Source organism: Scyliorhinus torazame, chromosome 12 (assembly GCF_047496885.1).
Source record: "Scyliorhinus torazame isolate Kashiwa2021f chromosome 12, sScyTor2.1, whole genome shotgun sequence".
Classification (NCBI taxonomy): domain Eukaryota; kingdom Metazoa; phylum Chordata; class Chondrichthyes; order Carcharhiniformes; family Scyliorhinidae; genus Scyliorhinus; species Scyliorhinus torazame.
In genome coordinates, this window is record NC_092718.1 from 32,120,059 (window position 1) to 32,141,724 (window position 21,666).

The window sequence follows — 21,666 nt, forward strand, 5'->3', positions numbered from 1 at the left end:
GTTAGCATGCAACGGGAATCTTAACATGGGGATAGGTGGCCAGTAAGGTGATATTTTTCCTATAGATGTGAAGCTGTGTTGGGTGGGCATCATTACTCAGTGGGCTGTGAACTAGCAGTGTGAGTGCAAGACTTCATCCAGGAGGATGTCTAATACCAGTTTGAGTGCAATGTAACTTTAGCACTTGGATTACTTCTCAGCGTTTGGCTCTAAGGCCTACTTTGAGACAAAACAATGTGAGGGGGTTATAGGTTTGAATAGTAACTTCACGTATAAATAGCATAAGGTGAATTGCTGGCCTAGAAGACAGACAAGCTGGTGGTATGCAGGAAGAAAGCAGGGGATAAATAAAAAGAAGCAATCAGGGACCAGATTCAGTCTTCAAAGGGAAAAATGATGAAAAGAGGTGATAGAACTGGAAGCAAAATTTCAACAACAAACAAATTTCAGATAAAGAAAAGCTATTTGAGGGCAGCAAGATTTTGTAACTCCTGAACTTTAAAAAGAAACTGACAACAAAGTGCTCTGAATAACATTTATAGACATGTCCCATGTATTTAATATAATTTAATTGTTATCAATCTCAATGGTTAGGCTGAGTTTAATGCCATCAGTAACTGTTCAAGGACAAGATTACAGATAAAAATTAGTACTGAAAAAGGCATTTTAGTTGCTTTATACCAAGGTTACTAAGAATTTTCACTTTGAAAAAGTAACTTATCTCTTTATTTTGACTTCATTTCCAGTCCCTCCTGTCTGAACCCTCCCCAGTGCCTTATAAAAATGCAGCGTGCAAGGCGATTTAATTCTGATCGACAACCACAATACACTCATCAACAGAATCAGCCTTAACGTGCTTTGCAATCTACTTTACTTCTTTCAAAATTCAGCTTGTGTGGAAATGAGGCAGTTTGCCCTGGGTGACATGGTGCTGCAGATGTCAAAACCAGCACGTCAAAATCTGACAACTGGGGTGATACCTGAAATGGGATCGCGGGCCACAGCTCCCCTGCTGCTCTTCCTGGGACTGCTCTTCATTTTTGTCAAGATCTCTGAGAAGAGAGCGACTTTGCCAGGTAACAAAAAAAAAGCACAAGTATCTGCCAGGAGTGTTAATGGGGGGCGTGATTGCTCTGGCATATTTCTAACCGCGCAATGTCTTTAAGCAGGTCCTTCTTTCTGTCTGGGCATTGGACCTCTCATCTCCTACGGTAGATTCTTGTGGATGGGAATTGGCAGTGCCAGCAATTACTACAATGAAAAGTATGGCGAGATAGTGAGAGTGTGGATCCATGGTGAGGAAACACTTATTCTTAGCAGGTAAATCAATTTGCAAGCTTGCAGGAAACCGATATCCTCCTGAACAATACTCTGCCATGTGTCATCTTAACCACATTGCCACTGAGGACAGATACGTGTATTTCCCTTCTATTAAAATTAAACAAGATTTCTATGGCTTTGGAAATTTTCTATATTTCTTGCAATGTGGAAATGGCCAGGATTCTATTAAGAGATCACCGAGGCTTGTGACAAACCCTTTTCCAACTCTGATTTCTTGTCTAGATCCTCTGATGTGCTTGTCTCGTTTATAATTAACTCATGCAGGTATTTTACTACATTATTTTGAGTTTAAGATTTTCTACATTGACCTTATCCTGTGCAAATGTCCAGGATTAGACGAGCTGATCACCCAGGCTAGTGACCGACCTCCTTTCAATTCTGATTTCTTCTTTAGATCCTCTGCTGTGAATCACGTGATGAAGAAGGGGCATTACATATCCAGGTTTGGAAACAAACGGGCACTTCAGTGCATTGGCATGAATGAAAATGGCATTATCTTCAACAACAATCCTTCCATCTGGAAACAGACACGCCCATACTTTGCTAAAGGTAAGAAGATTTTACAACTTGTCTCAAAAGTGTTACCTTGGTCTGTCTTAAAGGCCTCAACCATGGGGGTGATTTGATGCATACACTTTAGGGAGCCAAACATGAAGGATCATGGTGTTAACTACACTGACACTAGAAAAACTCATTAATGTGCAACCTTCACTACAATATGTACTAAATGTAAAGCATAGTTGTCAACTGCCATTTGATATGGCCTTGCAAGCCATTCAGTTGTATCGAGTCATTACAAATACCAACAGGAATAAAGCTACAGCCACATAGTTCAATAAGAAGATCCACCACTACATTTTTAGGACAATTAGCGATGAGCAATTGGTGAAGTATTTCATAGCACAGCCTTCTTGCTTTAATCTTTAGATTTCTGACAACTGCATAGAGTTATGTAGTCTCTGGTGAAAACAATCAGTTTAAATTTTAAGGTCAAGACATGTTGATGCTTAAGTAAAAACCCTCCAGATATTATATCAACAATGCTATCAGTAGTACATTTATTCTGTGTTACTAATAATTTATACCATTTAAATATGCCATGTGAATTAACTACTGAGGTGCCAGCAACATTACGATTTAGGGTTTGCAGTTGGCTGGGGCATCACCTTAAAAGACAATTTTGAGCCAATAAACATCTATAGGGCAGGATTTACCAATTGAGGGAGCCGGTTTAGCTCAGTTGGCTGGACGGCTGGTTCATGATGCAGCGCAAGGCCGACAGCACGGGTCCGAACCCTGTACCGGCTGAGGTTATTTATGCAAGGCCCCCCCCCATCTCGATCTTGCCCGAGGTGTGGTGACCCTCAGGTTAAACCACCACCAATCAGCTCTCCCCCCTCAAAGCAGAAAAGCAGCCTGTGGTGACATTACTTTTTTAAAAATTAAAATGATGGAGGGGAGAATTGAAAGACAAAGCTGAATTAGCGTGTCCATAATTTGATCTTCATTCCACTTTTTATTTTTGTAATTTGGAGTTGGCATCATGGAAACGAATCAACTTCTGATATTTGGGTGGTTTTGTTATAATTGTAATAATATTGTTTATTTGGACATCTTGGTGTATGAGGTGAAATTTAAAAACCGGGCTAGTGCAGGGGGATTTCTATTCGCTGAATCGGTCTGAGGTCTCAGTTGTTAACACCTTTTACTTCCGCACTCTCTGGCCGGGATTTTCCGGACTTGGTGCAACCGACGGGGTTTTCAAGGGCTTGCTGCATTTTACAGCCCCGCCCCCTACCACGACAGGCTCCTAAAATTCCACCCGCTGTTTTTCCTTATCCCATTCTCTCTTTTTTCCATTTTTTCTTCCCCGTTTTGCCCTGCAACATTCTCTTTGCTATTTAAATATTTACAATGGGTAAGCATTAATTTTGCCTCATTACTTGTGTTCAATATTCCAATTTGTTTTGCCACGTAATGATAGAGGTTCACATAACTTTAGATCAGAACCTAACTGATTAAGCAAGAAGCCAAAAGGCTATCCAAAATGGTCAAATACCAGTAAATTTCAATAACACTGGCACCAGTAATACTGGAGTTCCATTTTAAGGTATACAAGACCCGTTTGGACAAGCTTCTTGTTCAATACATTTGGGTATTCAGGGGGTAGGTTAGGTGGAATGGCCATGCTAAATTGCCCTTAGTGTCTTAAACAGGTTAGGTGGGGCTAATGGGTTACGGGGATAGGATGGGCTTCGGTAGGGTGCTCTTTCCAAGGGCCAGTGCAGACTCGATGGGCTGAATGGCCTCCTTCTGCAATGTAAATTCTATGATTCTACGAAACTCTGAAGAATGGTGGACAACCTAGCTGCTCAAAAAACAAGCTAGCTCTAAGGGTCAGGAGATAGAACATAAAGCTGCACAATGTGGTTTTCTTATTATTGTTATTTTGTGTTTTAACCTCAGTGAAATCATTCTGTCATTGATCCTAGGGTGGATTTTGACCATTTCCAAAGAGGTTCAGAAGTTGAACTAGATGTTTGTTTGTTGCAGACTAGTGATTAATCTATTGCGCTTGCTTACTTATAGAAAAACGATTCATTGCAATTACAGTGCTATAGCTGAAGCCAAATTTTGCTGTTGCTCAACACGTCCCAGTTCAAATCCTCTGCTTCTCCAGTTGTCACTTTTCACCTATTCTTTTCACTCTAGACTGCTGTTTCAGAAGAAGGAGCGCTGTCAACCGCTGAATCCCCCGTTCTCTGATGTACTTACATTAACTTGCTACTTTCAATAGCATTACCTCTGCCCGATGTCCGCATCTCCTCCTTGTAAAGAACTCGGAGATTTGCGTAAGGCGTGCTCCATAAATGCAGGTTGTGTAAAAATGAAACCTTCATCACAAGCCATATCATGGGCTTTTAATGCACATTGAACTACAATTTAAATTATGGGCTGGATTCTCCGGCCCCCCAGCCACATATTCCTTGGCGGCGCGCCGTTAGCTGGCGAGGGGATTCTCTCTTACTACCTCTTGCCAATGGGATTTCCCATTGAAGCCAGCCCACGCCACCGGGAAACCCACGGGGGAGGGTGGGCTGCCAGAGGGAATAGCGAATCCCAATGACCGAAGAATTCTAGCCTACATATTTATAAATAGTGGGTGAGATTCTCCATTTCTCAATTTTTACGGAGAATCAATTTTTACGACCGAATCTGGGGTGCCGCCTGTTTTACGCAGGTTTCACATGCTCTGCCCCCTCCAAAACGGCATCATTGCGGCACGCGCCACACACCGTTGGGACGGCCTCAGGACATCACCTGAAGGCCCTCCCCCGATGCTCCACACCCGATGGACCGAGTTCTCGACGGCGCGGGGGACATGTGGTCCCAGCCGTGTGGGAACCCGGCATAGCGGCGGACTGTGTCCAGCGCCATCACAGTCGGGCGGGAGCTATGCTGCTGGGCAAGGGCTGGGGGGACTGGTGGGGGATGGCCAGGGGGTGGCGAGGGGGTATCCAGGGGGGGGGCACCATCTGACAGGTCGGGTCCGCGCACGGCCGGCGCCATGTTGTACGGCACGACCACGGCAGCATGCGCGGCCATGGACCCGCCGTTTTACCTGACGCGGCTGCTCGCCCCTCACTGGTCGCGACATCGGTGAGGGGCGCCGCCAATTTGTTTTCCACGCAAAGTGCCCCGGTTGCTCCGCACTTTGCCTCAGAATCAGAAAGTGTACTGTGTGCAATACAGGGTTTGTTGAGAGTGTCGTGTGTATCTGTTTCAGCCCTGACTGGCCCAGGCCTTCGGAGGACTTTGGCAGTGAGTGTGGAGTCTACTCGTAATCATCTGGAGAAATTGCTGGGAGGTCATAACACCACCTCGACCTGTGTGGATATACTGCTATTTCTGAGAGCCATCACACTAGATATTTCCAACAGGCTGTTCCTCCGAGTCCCATTGCATGGTAATTTGAATTTACACCATTTGAAGTAAACTCCTGGTGTAGCGATAATAATTAATACACTACTTTACGTAACCTGAGCGCAGTTCAATACTGACTTTGACCATACAATGCTGTCTGAACTAGTTCGAATTCACTTTGATGCATCTAATCTCAATTTGAATGCTACCCTAAAAGCAGCCAATCTGGCAATGAGGATTAAAACATTAGGTACAAACACCATGTTGTGTCATACAAAGTCCCTCGGTGCCATTTTACATTAGCCATTCATTAACTAATTTGCTTTATTCATGAAATTGCATGTCTGCACAGTCCACGATAAATATTCAGGGACCCCGTGTTCTTCTGACATCTTAATCAGGGATACAAATTGAGATTCGAGGGAAAGCAGAAGCTGTGGCGAGCGTCAGTGAGCCGAACTGGATTTGAAATACGTGCTTTCTTCACAGGAAGTGAATTAACAGTCTCTAGTCCTGCCGTGACAGCACTTGCACACTCCTTGCACTTTGAGGGGTAAGGGGAAGGGGGGGATGCTTTACAAAATCAGCCATTCTTTTTTTATGTCTGCATTAATCTCACCTTTTTAAATGAAGTGTATTTGACACTTTGTTTTCCCTTTGCAGAGGGAGAAATTGTGTCTAAAATTCAGAAGTATTTCGACACGTGGCAAACACTCTTGTTGAAACCGGATATTTTCTTCAAATTTAAGTGGATATATAAGAAGCATGAAAAAGCTGCGTGAGTATAATACCTCCCTAGTCTCTGCATATCTGCAGCCAGGACCCATTGCTTACTGATGCTGGGAATATTTCAGAATACCTGTAGAGCAGAAGGAGGCCATTCGGCCTATTGGATCTGCACTAGCCTGACGAGAGAGCACCCCATCCAGGCCCACGCCCCCACCCAACCTTTTGGACAAGGGACAATTTAGCCTGGCCAATCCACCAAACCTGCACATCTTTGGACTGTGGGAGGAAACCGGAGCAACAAAGAACAAAGAAATGTACAGCACAGGAACAGGCCCTTCGGCCCTCCAAGCCCGTGCCAACCATGCTGCCCGACTAAACTACAATCTTCTACACTTCCTGGGTCCGTATCCTTCTATTCCCATCCTATTCATATATTTGTCAAGATGCCCCTTAAATGTCCCTATCGTCCCTGCTTCCACTACCTCCTCCAGTAGCGAGTTCCAGGCACCCACTACCCTCTGCGTAAAAAACTTGCCTCGTACATCTACTCTAAACCTTGCCCCTCTCACCTTAAACCTATGCCCCCCAGTAATTGACCCCTCTACCCTGGGGAAAAGCCTCTGACTATCCACTCTGTCTATGCCCCTCATAATTTTGTATACCTCTATCAGGTCTCCCCTCAACCTCCTTCGTTCCAGTGAGAACAAACCGAGTTTATTCAACCGCTCCTCATAGCTAATGCCCTCCATACCAGGCAACATTCTGGTAAATCTCTTCTGCACCCTCTCTAAAGCCTCCACATCCTTCTGGTAGTGTGGCGACCAGAATTGAACACTATACTCCAAGTGTGGCCTAACTAAGGTTCTATACAGCTGCAACATGACTTGCCAATTCTTATACTCAATGCCCCGGCCAATGAAGGCAAGCATGCCGTATGCCTTCTTGACTACCTTCTCCACCTGTGTTGCCCCTTTCAATGACCTGTGGACCTGTACTCCTAGATCTCTTTGACTTTCAATACTCTTGAGGGTTCTACCATTCACTGTATATTCCCTACCTGCATTAGACCTTCCAAAATGCATTACCTCACATTTGTCCGGATTAAACTCCATCTGCCATCTCTCCGCCCAAGCCTCCAGACAATCTAAATCCTGCTGTATCCTCCGACAGTCCTCATCGCTATCCGCAATTCCACCAACCTTTGTGTCGTCTGCAAACTTACTAATCAGACCAGTTACATTTTCCTCCAAATCATTTATATATACTACAAAGAGCAAAGGTCCCAGCACTGATCCCTGTGGAACACCACTGGTCACAACCCTCCAATTAGAAAAGCATCCCTCCATTGCTACTCTCTGCCTTCTATGGCCTAGCCAGTTCTGTATCCACCTTGCCAGCTCACCCCTGATCCCGTGTGACTTCACGTTTTGTACTAGTCTACCATGAGGGACCTTGTCAAAGGCCTTACTGAAGTCCATATAGACAACATCTACTGCCCTACCTGCATCAATCATCTTAGTGACCTCCTCGAAAAACTCTGTCAAGTTAGTGAGACACGACCTCCCCTTCACAAAACCGTGCTGCCTCTCACTAATACGTCCATTTGCTTCCAAATGGGAGTAGATCCTGTCTCGAAGAATTCTCTCCAGTAATTTCCCTACCACTGAAGTAAGGCTCACCGGCCTGTAGTTCCCGGGATTATCCTTGCTACCCTTCTTAAACAGAGGAACAACATTGGCTATTCTCCAGTCCTCCGGGATATCCCCTGAAGACAGCGAGGATCCAAAGATTTCTGTCAAGGCCTCAGCAATTTCCTCTCCAGCCTCCTTCAGTATTCTGGGGTGGATCCCATCAGGCCCTGGGGACTTATCTACCTTAATATTTTTTAAGACACCCAACACCTCGTCTTTTCGGATCACAATGTGACCCAGGCTATCTACACCCCCTTCTCCAGACTCAACATCTACCAATTCCTTCTCTTTGGTGAATACTGATGCAAAGTATTCATTTAGTACCTCGCCCATTTCCTCTGGCTCCACACATGGATTCCCTTGCCTATCCTTCAGTGGGCCAACCCTTTCCCTGGCTACCCTCTTGCTTTTTATGTACGTGTAAAAAGCCTTGGGATTTTCCTTAACCCTATTTGCCAATGACTTTTCGTGACCCCTTCTAGCCCTCCTGACTCCTTGCTTAAGTTCCTTCCTACTTTCCTTATATTCCACGCAGGCTTCGTCTGTTCCCAGCCTTTTAGCCCTGACAAATGCCTTATTTTTCTTTTTGACGAGGCCTACAATATCTCTCGTCATCCAAGGTTCCCGAAAATTGCCGTATTTATCTTTCTTCCTCACAGGAACATGCCGGTCCTGTATTCCTTTCAACTGCCACTTGAAAGCCTCCCACATGTCAGATGTTGATTTGCCCTCAAACATCCGCCCCCAATCTATGTTCTTCAGTTCCCGCCTAATATTGTTATAATTAGCCTTCCCCCAATTTAGCACATTCATCCTCGGACCACTCTTATCCTTGTCCACCAGTACTTTAAAACTTACTGAATTGTGGTCACTGTTACCGAAATGCTCCCCTACTGAAACATCTACCACCTGGCCGGGCTCATTCCCCAATACCAGGTCCAGTACCGCCCCTTCCCTAGTTGGACTGTCTACATATTGTTTTAAGAAGCCCTCCTGGATGCTCCTTACAAACTCCGCCCCGTCTAAGCCCCTGGCACTAAGTGAGTCCCAGTCAATATTGGGGAAGTTGAAGTCTCCCATCACCACAACCCTGTTGTTTTTACTCTTTTCCAAAATCTGTCTACCTATCTGCTCCTCTATCTCCCGCTGGCTGTTGGGAGGCCTGTAGTATACCCCCAACATTGTGACTGCACCCTTCTTATTCCTGATCTCTACCCATTTAGCCTCACTGCCCTCTGAGGTGTCCTCTCGCAGTACAGCTGTGATATTCTCCCGAACAAGTAGCGCAACTCCACCTCCCCTTTTACATCCCCCTCTATCCCGCCTGAAACATATAAATCCTGGAACGTTTAGCTGCCAATCCTGCCCTTCCCTCAACCAGGTCTCTGTAATGGCAACAACATCATAGTTCCAAGTACTAATCCAAGCTCTAAGTTCATCTGCCTTACCCGTAATGCTCCTTGCATTAAAACATATGCACTTCAGGCCACCAGACCCGCTGTGTTCAGCAACTTCTCCCTGTCTGCTCTGCCTCAGAGCCACACTGTCCCTATTCCCTAGTTCTCCCTCAATGCTCTCACCTTCTGACCTATTGTTCCCGTGCCCACCCCCCTGCCATACTAGTGTGACACAAGCAAACCTCCCGTGTGACACAAGCAAACCTCGCGGCCAGGATATTTATGCCTCTCCGGTTTAGATGCAACCCGTCCTTCTTATACAGGTCACACCTGCCCCGGAAGAGCTCCCAGTGGTCCAGATAATGGAAACCCTCCCTCCTACACCAGCTGTTTAGCCACGTGTTTAGCTGCTCTATCTTCCTATTTCTAGCCTCACTGGCACGTGGCACAGGGAGTAATCCCGAGATTACAACCCTCGAGGTCCTGTCTTTTAACTTTCTGCCTAGCTCCCTGAACTCCTGCTGCAGGACCTCATGCCCCTTCCTGCCTATGTCGTTAGTACCAATATGTACAACGACCTCTGCCTGTTTGCCCTCCCCCTTCAGGATGCCCTCTACCCGTTCGGAGACATCCTGGACCCTGGCACCAGGGAGGCAACATACCATCCTGGAGTCTCTTTCACGTCCACAGAAGCGCCTATCTGTGCCCCTGACTATAGAGTCCCCTATTACTATTACTCTTCTGCGCTTTGACCCTCCCTTCTGAACATCAGAGCCAGCCGTGGTGCCACTGCTCTGGCTGCTGCTGTTTTCCCCTGATAGGCTATCCCCCCCGACAGTATCTAAAGGGGTCTATCTGTTTGAGAGGGGGACAACCACAGGGGATTCCTGCACTGACTGCCTGCCCTTTCTGGTGGTCACCCATTTCTCTGCCTGCACCTTGGGTGTGACCACATTTACATAACTGCGATCTATGACGCTTTCCGCCACCTGCATGCTCCTAAGTGCATCCAATTGCTGCTCCAACCGAACCATGCGGTCTGTGAGGAGCTCCAGTTGGGTGCACTTTCTGCAGATGAAGCCATCCGGGAGGCTGGAAGCTTCCCGGACCTGCCACATCTCACAGTCAGAGCACAGCACCCCTCTAACTGACATTGCGTCAATTAGTTAAAATTAAAATTTGTCTTTTTAAAAAATATTTTTAAAATAGCACCCAGAGAAAAACCCAACGCAGACACGGGGAGAACGTGCAAACTCCACACAGTCAGTGCCCCAAGGCCGGGATTGAACCCAGGTCTCTGGCGCTGTGAGACAACAGTGCTAACCACTGTGTCATCGTTTGTTCACTTTCACAGCGCCAGGGATCTGGGTTCGATGCCCAGTTTGGGTCACTGTCTGTGCGAAGTCTGCACATTCTCCCCGTGGGTTTCCTCCGGGTGCTCCGGTTTCCTCCCACAACTCCCGAAAGACGTGCTTGTTAGGTGATTTGAACATTCTGAATTCTCCCTCAGTGTACCCGAACAGGCGCTGTAGTGTGGCGACTAGTTGGATTTTCACAGTATCGTCATTGCAGTGTTATAATAATAATCTTTATTGTCACAAGTAGGCTTACATTAACACTGCAATGAAGTTACTGTGAAAGCCCCTAGTCGCCACACTCCGGCGCCTGTTTGCGTAAACCGAGGGTAAATTCAGAGGGCGTGATTCTCCAGCCCATGCAGGGCTGGAGAATCGCCGGGCGCAAATCGCGCAACGAGGCCCCAATGCTGGTCCGCCAATTCTCTGGAGAGCGGAGAATTGGAGCCGTCGGCGCCATGCCGGTCGGGGGCCATTCTACTCCACCCCCCCACGATTCTCCGCCCGTGATGGGCCGAGTGGCCGCAAAAAAACATCCGAGTCCCACCGCCACCATTCACGTGTGGTCTTACCCGGCGGGACCTCGGCGTGCATCCATCCGGGTGCGGCATGTTGGGGGGGGGGAGGGGGTTCTGACCGGGGTGGGGGGGGGGGGGCTACGCTGTGGCCTGGCCCGCGATCGGGGCCTACCGATCGGCGGGCCAGCCTCTCGGGCTGGGGGTTTCTTTTGCTCCGTGCCGGCTCCTGTAGCCTTACGCCATGTTGCGTCGGGGCCGGCGCGGAGAAGGAAGTGCGCAATGTCGTCGGTCGCAGCGCGCATGCGCAGACCCGCGACGCCCATTTGACGCCGATATCGGCACCTGGAGCGGCGTGGGTCGCTCCAGTGCCATGCTGGCCTACTGAGGAGCTCGGAATCGCTGCTCCTGCGGGCCTGTTGACGCCGTCGTGAAACGTGACGGCATTTACGACGGTGTCAACACTTAGCCTCAGGATCAGAGAATCCCACCCAGAATGTCCAATTCACCTAACAGCACGTCTTTCGGGACTTGTGGGAGGAAACCGGAGCACCCGGAGGAAACCCACGCAGACACGGGGAGAGCCAGTGACCCGAGTCATGAATCGAACCCGGGGTACCAGGACAGGTTGCTTTGAGGAAGCAGAGAGGCTGCAGAAGGACCTGGACAGGCTAGGCGTGTGGGCAAAGTGGCAGATGGAATACAATGTAGAAAAGTGTGGGGTTATGCACTTTGGTAGGAAGAATAGAGGCATAGACTATTTTCTAAATGGGGAAATACTTAGGAACTCAGAAGCACAAAATAACTGAGTGCTTATTTCTGACCACTGTGCCATCGTTTGTTCACCTTATATTAAACAGAAATCAAACATTGTAGCCCTTCAAAATAGTGAAACATGTCACACGCATTTCTTCACAGCGCCAGGGATCTGGGTTCGATGCCTAGTTTGGGGTCACTGTCTGCGGAGTCTGCACATTCTCCCCATGGGTTTCCTCCGGGTGCTCCGGTTTCCACCCACAACTCCTGAAAAACGTGCTTGTTAGGTGAACTCTTAGTTCTGAATTGTCGTACGGTTGAAGTGTAGGTTCAGTTGGCAGTTAGGAAAGCAAATGTAATGTTAGCATTCATATCGAGAGGACTAGAATACAAGAGCAGGGATGTACTCCTGAGGCTGTACGAGGCTCTGGTCAGACCCCATTTGGAATATTGCGAGCAGTTTTGGGCCCTGTATCTAAGGATGGATGTGCTGGCCTTGGAAAGGGCCCAGATCATTCACAAGAATGATCCCTGGAATGAAGAGCTTGTCATACGAGGAGCGATTGAGGAGTCTGGGTCTGTAATCGATGGAGTTTAAAAGGATGAGGTGGGATCTCGTTGAAACTTACAGGCCTAGAAGAAGATGTTTCCACTAGTAGGAGAAATAAGAACCCGAGGGAATAGCCCCAGACTGAAGGGAAGAATCTTTAAAACTGAGATGAGGAGGAATTTCTTCAGCCAGAGGGTGCTGAATCTGTGGAATCCATTGCCGCAGAAGGCTGTGGAGGCCAAGTCACTGAGTGTTTTTAAGACAAAGATAGATAGATTATTGATTAATAAGGGGATCAGGGGTTATGAGGAGAATGGGGATGAGAATCATATCAGTCATGATTGAATGGTGGAGCAGATTCGATGGGCCAAATGGCCTAATTTTGCTCCTACGTCTTATGGTCTTATGGACTAATAGTGTTGACCCTCAACCCCCCTAGCCCCCCCCGACTAACCACCTACTTCCCCCTCATGACTACTCATAGAATTTCATAGAATTTACAGTGCAGCTCCACCTGACCTCCCCACCAAGCTCTCCAACTATCACCCAAACCCGTCCACAGGACACCCCATTCACATGAGATGTCCTTCAACTGCCCTCTCCTACCTCCCACTGCCCACCTGACCCCAACCATGCCCACTGACCATCTGACCCCCACCCTCTGCACTGATCCACCCAACCGTAACTGACCACCCATTGACCACCCAACTCCCACTCTACTGATCACCTGGTCCCCATCCCTCGCCACTGACGTGCCCAACCCTGCCCTGGCCAACCAACCTCCCCGACAAACCAACCCTCTCTACTGACCAACCAACACCTCCAGCCCTACCCACTTCCTTACAAACCTACCTTCTCTCCCCAGCTTCTCAAAGTAGCCGGAGCTTTAAACATCATTGCTTTACAGCAGCTAGTGCTGTAAAGAAAAGGGCGTGGCCGCCTTACCTTCAACTCTGTGACCCTTGACACTAAGCCTCGGGTACCCACTGCACTATCCAGTTCTCACCTGGGCTGAGTCGGATGGTGAGGCATGAAAGGAGTGGCTGAATTTCGAGGTAAAACACTAGGGGGCAGAGTAGGAATCTGATACTGATTTCCACTCCATGGAAGTTACAGGTGTGAAGTTGGCAAAGGGACCAACATAAAACCAACTCTGCCATCAAAATCTCCGCTGCAGGCGTCCTTTTTCTGTGGCACCCATCACCCATGTGTTCATTGACCTACTATAGCTACTGGCTAAACAATACTTCCATTTTGTTTTCCTTTTCTTCAAATCCCTGTACCCCCTCCCTGGGCCGCCAAAATTTCCCAGGACGCCGGTCCGACGCCCTCCCGCGATTCTCCCAAACGGCGGGAACGGCCCCGTCGAGTTCCGCGGGCCGCAGGCCAGAGAATCGCCGGAGACACCCAAAATGGCGATTCTCCGGCATCCCCGCTATTCACAGGCCCGGATGGGCCGAGCGGCCAGGCCAAAACGGCGGGTTCCCCCCGGCGCCGTCCACACCTGGTCGCTGCCATCGTGAACAGTGCAGGAACGCTGGGGGGGGGGGGGCGGCCTGCAGCGGGGGGGGGGGGGGGGGGGGGGGGTGGGAGGGGGGATCCTGCACCGGGGGGTACCTCAAATGTGGCATGGCCCGCGATCGGTGCCCACCGATCGTCGGGCCGTCCTCTCTGAAGGAGGACCACTTTCCTTCCACGGCCCCGCAAGATCCGTCCGCCATCTTCTTGCGGGGCAGACTCGGAGGACGGCAACCACGCATGCGCGGGTGAAGGCAGTTATGCGGCGCCGGCCGCGTAATCTATGCGGCGCCGCCTTTACGCGGCGACAAGGCCTGGCGCGTGTTGATGACGCGGCCCCGATCCTAGCCCATTGTTGGGGCCTGAATCGGTCGGGATCGGGGCCGTTTCACACCGTCGTGAACCTCGGCGTGGGCACTTCGGCGGGAGTGGAGAATCCCGCCCCCTATCTCTGTGAACCGCCCCCCCCCCCCCCCCCCCGCCCCCCATGCTTTGAAATATCTGCACTCCTCCAAATCTGACCTCACATGTTGTTTTATTATGCTTCCTGTGAAACACCTAGCAGTTTGTTGTTGTGTTAAAGACTCTGTGCAAATAAATTATCACCCGGCCACATCGCACCAGAAAAGCAGCTCGCAGCGTGGCCGGTGCGAGCCGTGAGACCCCGCTGCCGGAATCTACCCAGCTCGGAGTGCCTCAGGAGATTCAACGCGGACTCACAAGACGTTGCAAGGGGAATCCCGCCCTCAATGGGCAGTAAGCCTTACTCTAATGTGCAGATTCCCAAGTTACCTGAGACTTTGGGATTCAATCACTTTGTCTCGGGGACCTTGGGCAAGTGTCTTTTGGTACTGCTCCCCACAAACGGGGGCCAGAAGGAATGGCACACATGGGGCTCCTTGAGGGGATCGGAGGCCCCCAGCTGCATGTCCTTTGGGTAGGGTGGTGCTCTGGCACTGCTGGTGCCTCCTGGGTACCCTGGCAGTGCCAGCCTGGGACCCTGCGAATGTGCTGAACTGGCATTTTGTGTGTGTGTGTGTGTGATTGGGGGTGGTGCAGGCGGGAGGACCTTTCCATTTGTGTTCGGGCTGGGGGAAGGTCGGGGTTTTTTGTGGAGGGGGCCTCTGAGATTGGGATGCCATTTAAAAATGGTGTTCCGATCGCTTGCTACAATGGGGAACTCCAGTGAGCAGAGCTCCCCGTTGTAAAAAAACGGGGCCAAGTTGCAGTCTCGGCCGCGTGTTCCCCATTCAGGCCCCTTATTCAAAGCGAGTCGCATTGACTAGCCACGTGTTTGTCGGCACTGCGCATGCTGGGAAACACATGGCTAAACGCACATCCCTTTTGGGAAGATCGCGCCCATTGTTAGTGATGAATGATTCAAGAGTCCGTTAGGTAACGTTGAATCCCTACAGAGCAGGAGGAGACGAGACCACTTGGAGCACTCCATCCAAACCCATTCTCACACCCTATCCCAATAATCTAACCTACATATCTTTTGGACACTAAGGGGTAATTTAGCATAACCAATCCTCCTAACCTGCCAACTTTTAGACTGTGGGAGAAACCAGAGCACCCAGAGGAAACCCATGCAGACATGGGGAGAAAATGCAAACTCCCCATAGACAGTCACCCAAGGCTGGAATTGAACCCAGGTCCATCGTGCTGTGAGGCAGCAGTGCTAACCACTGGGCCACCATGCCACCCCATAAGAGGTAGAATGGAACTTTGGTTTACGCAGAACATACAGAATTATTCATACAGAAGGAGGCCATTCGGCCCATCGAGTCTGCACCAACCCTCACTTCCACCCTATCCCTGCAAGCCCTCCCAATCTTTTTTTTGGTCACTAAGGGCAGTTTATCAATGGCCAATCCACCTAACCTGCACTGTGAACTTTAGGAGGAAACGGGAGCACCCGGAGGAAACCCACGCAGACACGGGGAGCACGTGCAGACTCTGCACAGACAGTGACCCAGCGGGGAATCAAACCTGGGACCCTGGCGCTGTGAAGCCACAGTGCTATCCACTTGTGCTACCGTGCTTGTCAATTATGTTTATCTTGTGCAAGTTATCTTTGGACTAATCACTGTGGGTGGCCACAGCACAGTGGTTAGCACTCTTGCTTCACAACGCCAGGGACCCGGGTTCAATACCCGGCTTGTGTCAGAGTCTGTGCGGAGTCTGTATGCTCTCCCTGTGCCTGCATGGGTTTCCTCCGGGTGCTCCGGTTTCCTCCCACAGTCCAAAGATGTGCTTGTTAGGTGAATTGGACATTCTGAATTCTCTCTCTGTGTACCTGAACTGGCGCCGTAGTGTGGCAACTAGGGAATTTTCACAGTAATTATTATTACTTTCCAATGCTGTAATCATCCCTTAATGACACAGAATTTCTTATGCAAACTTGCTCATATTTAAAGCTGTTCGCTCACTATCTTCAAGAACAAAGAACAAAGAAAATTACAGCACAGGAACAGGCCCTTCGGCCCTCCCAGCCTGCGCCGATCCAGATCCTTTATCTAAACCTGTCACCTATTTTCCAAGGATCTACTTCCCTCTGTTCCCCGCCCGTTCATATATCTGTCTAGATGCATCTTAAATGATGCTATTGTGCCCGCCTCTGCCACTCCGCTGGCAAAGCGTTCCAGGCACCCACCACCCTCTGCGTAAAACACTTTCCACACACATCTCCCTTAAACTTTCCCCCTCTCACCTTGAAATCGTGACCCCTTGTGATTGACACCCCCACTCTTGGAAAAAGCTTGTTGCTATCCACCCTGTCCACACCTCTCATAATTTTGTAGACCTCAATCAGGTCCCCCCTCAACCTCCGTCTTTCCAACGAAAACAATCCTAATCTACTCAACCTTTCTTCATAGCTAGCACCCTCCATACCAGGCAACATCCTGGTGAACCTCCTCTGCACCCTCTCTAAAGCATCCACATCCTTCTGGTAATGTGGCGACCAGAACTGCACGCTATATTCCAAATGTGGCCTAACCAAAGTCCTATACAACTGTAACATGACCTGCTTACTCTTGTACTCAATACCCCATCCGATGAAGGCAAGCATGCTGTATGCCGACTTGACCACTCTATTGACCTGCGTTGCCACCTTCAGGGTACAATGGACCTGAACTCCCCGATCTCTCTGTACATCAATTTGCCCCAGGACTCTTCCATTGACCGTATAGTCCGCTCTTGAATTAGATCTTCCAAAATGCATCACCTCGCATTTGCCTGGATTCAACTCCATCTGCCATTTCTCTGCCCAACTCTCCAATCTATTTATATTTTGCTGTATTCTCTGACAGTCCTCGCTATCTGCAACTCCACCAATCTTAGTATCATCTGCAAACTTGCTAATCAGGCCACCTATACCTTCGTCCAGATCATTTATGTATATCACAAACAACAGTGGTCCGAGCACGGATCCCTGTGGAACACCACTAGTCACCTTGCTCCATTTTGAGACACTCCCTTCCACCACTACTCTCTGTCTCCTGTTGCCCAGCCAGTTCTTTATCCATCTAGCTAGTACACCCTGAACCACATACGACTTCACTTTTTTCATGGGAAACTTTATCAAACGCCTTACTGAAGTCCATGTCTATGACATCTCCAGCCCTTCCCTCATCAATTAACGTTTTCACTTCCTCAAAGAATTCTATTAGGTTTGTAAGACATGACCTTCCCTGCACAAAATCATGCTGCCTATCACTGATAAGTCTATTTTCTTCCAAATGTGAATAGATCCTATCCCTCAGTATCTTCTCCAACAGTTTGCCTACCACTGACGTCAAGCTCACAGGTCTATAATTCCCTGGATTATCCCTGCTACCCTTCTTAAACAAAGGGACAACATTAGCAATTCTCCAGTCCTCCGGGACCTCACCCGTGCTCAAGGATGCTGCAAAGATATCGGTTAAGGCCTCAGCTATTTCTTTCCTCGCTTCCCTCAGTAACCTGGGATAGATCCCATCCGGACCTGGGGACTTGTCCACCTTAATGCCTTTTAGAATACCCAAAACTTCCCCCTTCCTTATGCTGACTTGACCTAGAGTATTTAAACATCTATCCTTAGCCTCAACATCCATCATGTCCCTCTCCTTGGTGAATACCGATGCAAAGTACTCATTAAAAATCTCACCCATTTCCTCTGACTCCACGCATAAATTCCCTCTTTTGTCTTTGAGTGGGCCAATCCTTTCTCTAGTTACCCTCTTGCTCCTTATATACGAATAAAAGGCTTTGGGATTTTCCTTAACCCTGTTAGCCAAAGATATTTCATGACCCCTTTTAGCCCTCTTTATTGCACGTTTGAGATTTGTCCTACTTTCCCGATATTCTTCCAAAGCTTCATCAGATCTAAGTCGCCTAGATCTTATGTATGCTTCCATTTTCATCTTAGCTAGTCTCACAATTCCACCTGTCATCCATGGTTCCCTAATCTTGCCATTTCTATCCCTTATTTTCACAGGGACATGTCTGTCCAACACTCTAATCAACCTTTCCTTAAAAGACTCCCACATTTCAAATGTGGATTTACCCTTAAAGAGCTGCTCCCAATCCACATTCCCTAGCTCCTGCCGAATTTTGTTATACTTGGCCTTTCCCCAATTTAGCACTCTTTCTTTAGGACCACTCTCGTCTTTGTCCATGAGTATTCTAAAACTTACAGAATTGTGATCGCTATTCCCAAAGTAATCACCGACCGAAACTTCAACCACCTGGCCGGGATCATTCCCCAATGAATACCAGGTCCAGTATGGCCCCTTCCCGAGTTGGACTATTTATATACTGCTCTAAAAAACTCTCCTGGATGCTCCTTACAAATTCTGCTCCATCTACGCCTCCAACACTACATGAGTGCCATTCAATGCTGGGGAAGTTAAAATCTCCCATCCTGACCACCCTATTGCTCCTACATTTTTCTATAATCTGTCTACATATTTGTACCTCTACTTCACGCTCGCTTTTGGGAGGCCTGTAGTAAAGTCCCAACAATGTTGCTACACCCTTCCTATTTCTTAGCTCTACCCATATTGCCTCAGTGCTCGAATCCTCCATCGTGCCCTCCTTAATCATAGCTGTGATATCATCTCTGACCAGTAATGCAACTCCTCCACCCCTTTCACTTCCCTCTCTATCCTTCCTGAAGCATCTATACCCTGGGATATTTAGTTGCCAGTCTTGCCCTTCCCTCAACCAAGTCTCCGTAATACCAATAACATCATATATTCCCAGGTACTAATCCAAGCCCTAAGTTTATCTGCCTTACCTGCTACACTTCTCGCATTGAAACAGATGCACCTCAGACCACCTGTCCCTTTGCGTTCATCATCTCTTCCCTGTCTACTCTTCCCCTTAGTCACATTGAGTTTATTATCTAGTACCTTACTGGCTTTAGTTGCTGCCTCTTTACTGACCTCTAACTTCCTAATCTGGTTCCCATCCCCCTGCCACATTAGTTTAAAACCTCCCCAACAGTGTTAGCAAAAGCACCCCTAGGACATTGGTTCCAGTCCTGTCCAAGTGTAGATCATCCGATTTGTAATGGTCCCACTGCCCCCATAACCGGTTCCAATGTCCCAAAAATCTGAATCCCTCCCTCCTGCACCATCTCTCAAGCCACGTATTAATTCTGACTATTCTTGAATTTCTACTCTGACTGTCTCGTGGCACTGGTAGCAATCCTGAGATTACTACCTTTGAGGTCCTACTTTTTAACTTATCTCCTAACTCCCTAAATTCTGATTGTAGGACCTCATCCTGTTTTTTACCTATATCGTTGGTGCCTATGTGCACCACGACAACTGGCTGTTCACCCTCCCCCTTCAGTATGTCCTGCAGCCGATCTGAGATATCCCTGACCCGTGCCCCCGGGAGGCAGCATACCATTCAGGAGTCTCGTTTTCGACCACAGATACGCCTGTCTACTCCCCTTACGATTGAATCCCCTATGACTATAGCCCTGCCAGTCTTTTTCCCGCCCTTCTGTGCAGCAGAGCCAGCTACGATGCCATGAGCCTGGCTACTACTGCCTTCCCCTGGTGAGTCATCTCCCCCAACAGTATCCAAAACGGTATACCTGTTTTGGAGGGAGATGACCGCAGGGGACACCTGCACTGCCTTCCTGCTCTTTCTCTGCCTTTTGGTCATCCATTCCCTGTTTCCCTCACCAACCCTAATCTGCGGTGTGACCAACTCACTGAACATGCTATCCACGACCTCCTCAGCATCGCGGATGCTCCAAAGTGAGTCCATCCGCAGCTCCAGAGCCATCATGCGGTCTAACAGGCGCTGCAGCTGGACACACTGCCCGCACATGAAGGAGTCAGGGGCATCGGCCGCGTCCCTGAACTCCCACATTGAGCACGAGGAGCATAACACGGGTCTGGGATCTCCTGCCATTTTTACACTTTACCTTAACTGATTACAAATATAATATCAAATAATGAATAAGTGAAAGGAATAAGGATTTTACTTACCACTCACAATACTTATCAACCTAGGAAGAGTTAAATTTCTCCCAGCTACTTACCTTCCTGACAGACCCCTGGCCACTGCTCCCGCTGAAAATCTGAAGGCCGCTTCTCCTGCAAGGTAAGTTTTTAAAGGGTAAACTTACCTTCCCGACAGACTCCTGGCCATTGCTCCCGCTGAAAATCTGAAGCTATAACTTGCGGATAAAAGAAAAAGAAAAGAGAGAGCTTACCTGATATTCAGTCACCCCCTTAGGTTAGAGGAGGTGGAAGGTTGGGAGACACTACAAGTGTAGTGTCTCGGGTTTAGCAACCACCCAACTTAAATAGAGGCAAAAATCAACCACTTAAGCACCTACCTGATTCCGAAGCTGCACTCGCTGCGCTCCGGCTCCCTCTCTCTGTCCCGCTTCCGGAAATGAAGGCCGCTGGTACCTGGGGGCAAGTTTAAACACGTACCTGAATCCCAAGCTGCACTCGCTGCGCTCCGGCTCCCTCTCTCAATCCCGCTCCGAAAAATGAAGGCCGCTGGAACCTGGGGGCAAGTTTAAACACCTACCTGAATCCCAAGCTGCACTCGCTGCGCTCCGGCTCCCTCCCTCTCTCCCGCTCCCGGAAAAATCAAGTATATGAGATTCTGAGCTCGGGCCCAGTATCATTTTAATCCATGTTCTCCTTTTGCAGCCAAGATCTACAAGATGTGGTGGAAGAGTTGCTGCTGAAAAAACAGCAGGAACTGCAAGAGGCTGAAAAACTGCACGACATCACCGACTTCGCAACCGACCTGATTTTTGCACAGGTAGCCACTTGTCAATGAAAATGGTAATAAAAACGAAATTGTTATTGTTACATCTGAGGATATCATTAAGTTGAGATCAGTGCAATTACTCCATTGATATCACATGAATATTGCCCGGATGTCTATTTCAGTACACATTTGTAACCATGGCATTTAAAGTTTGCTTTCAAATTCCAATTCATTTAAAAATATTTTATTCCTCTCTTATTTCCTGGTACATATTTCTGTCCTTCTAACTTGGTCATTTTCTTTGCCTAATTCATACTTTTTTTCATTTTGTTTAACTAATTTTCTTTTGTCAATATTTGGTTATTTCCCCATAGTTTCTTTAATTCATGAAAGGGGTGTGGGCTAGGCAGCATTTATTTACTACCACTAATTGCCCTTGTGAAGGTGGTGGTGAGCTGCCTTCTTGAATGGCTGCAGCCCATGTGGTGTAGGTACACCCACTGTGCTGCTAGGGTGGGGATTCCAGGATTTTGACCAGGCGACAAAGATATATTTCCAAGTCACGATGACGAATGGCTTGGAGGGGAACTTCCAGGTGGTGGTGTTCCCATGTGTCTGCTCCCCTTGTCCTTCTAGATGGTAGTGGTCATGAGTTTG

The 21,666-nt window shown here is 48.3% G+C and overlaps 1 protein-coding gene across 3 annotated transcripts in view; it reads left to right on the plus strand.

The window, feature by feature from the left end:
• Nucleotides 1-746: 746 nt before the first annotated feature.
• The window catches only part of cyp19a1a (cytochrome P450, family 19, subfamily A, polypeptide 1a), a 38,442-nt gene continuing 17,522 nt past the window's right edge, over nucleotides 747-21,666 (plus strand). Inside the window, exons 1-7 of one of the 3 annotated variants that reach the window (XM_072470623.1) lie at nucleotides 747-1,076; nucleotides 1,170-1,320; nucleotides 1,564-1,605; nucleotides 1,736-1,890; nucleotides 5,129-5,308; nucleotides 5,929-6,043; nucleotides 20,946-21,060. In XM_072470623.1, coding sequence (XP_072326724.1) covers nucleotides 902-1,076; nucleotides 1,170-1,320; nucleotides 1,564-1,605; nucleotides 1,736-1,890; nucleotides 5,129-5,308; nucleotides 5,929-6,043; nucleotides 20,946-21,060 — 933 coding nt within the window. In that variant the 5' untranslated portion in view covers nucleotides 747-901. Of the gene's footprint in view, nucleotides 1,077-1,169; nucleotides 1,321-1,563; nucleotides 1,606-1,735; nucleotides 1,891-5,128; nucleotides 5,309-5,928; nucleotides 6,044-20,945; nucleotides 21,061-21,666 lie in introns of those variants that run through there. The other 2 variants (XM_072470625.1, XM_072470626.1) reach the window with 2 other exon arrangements.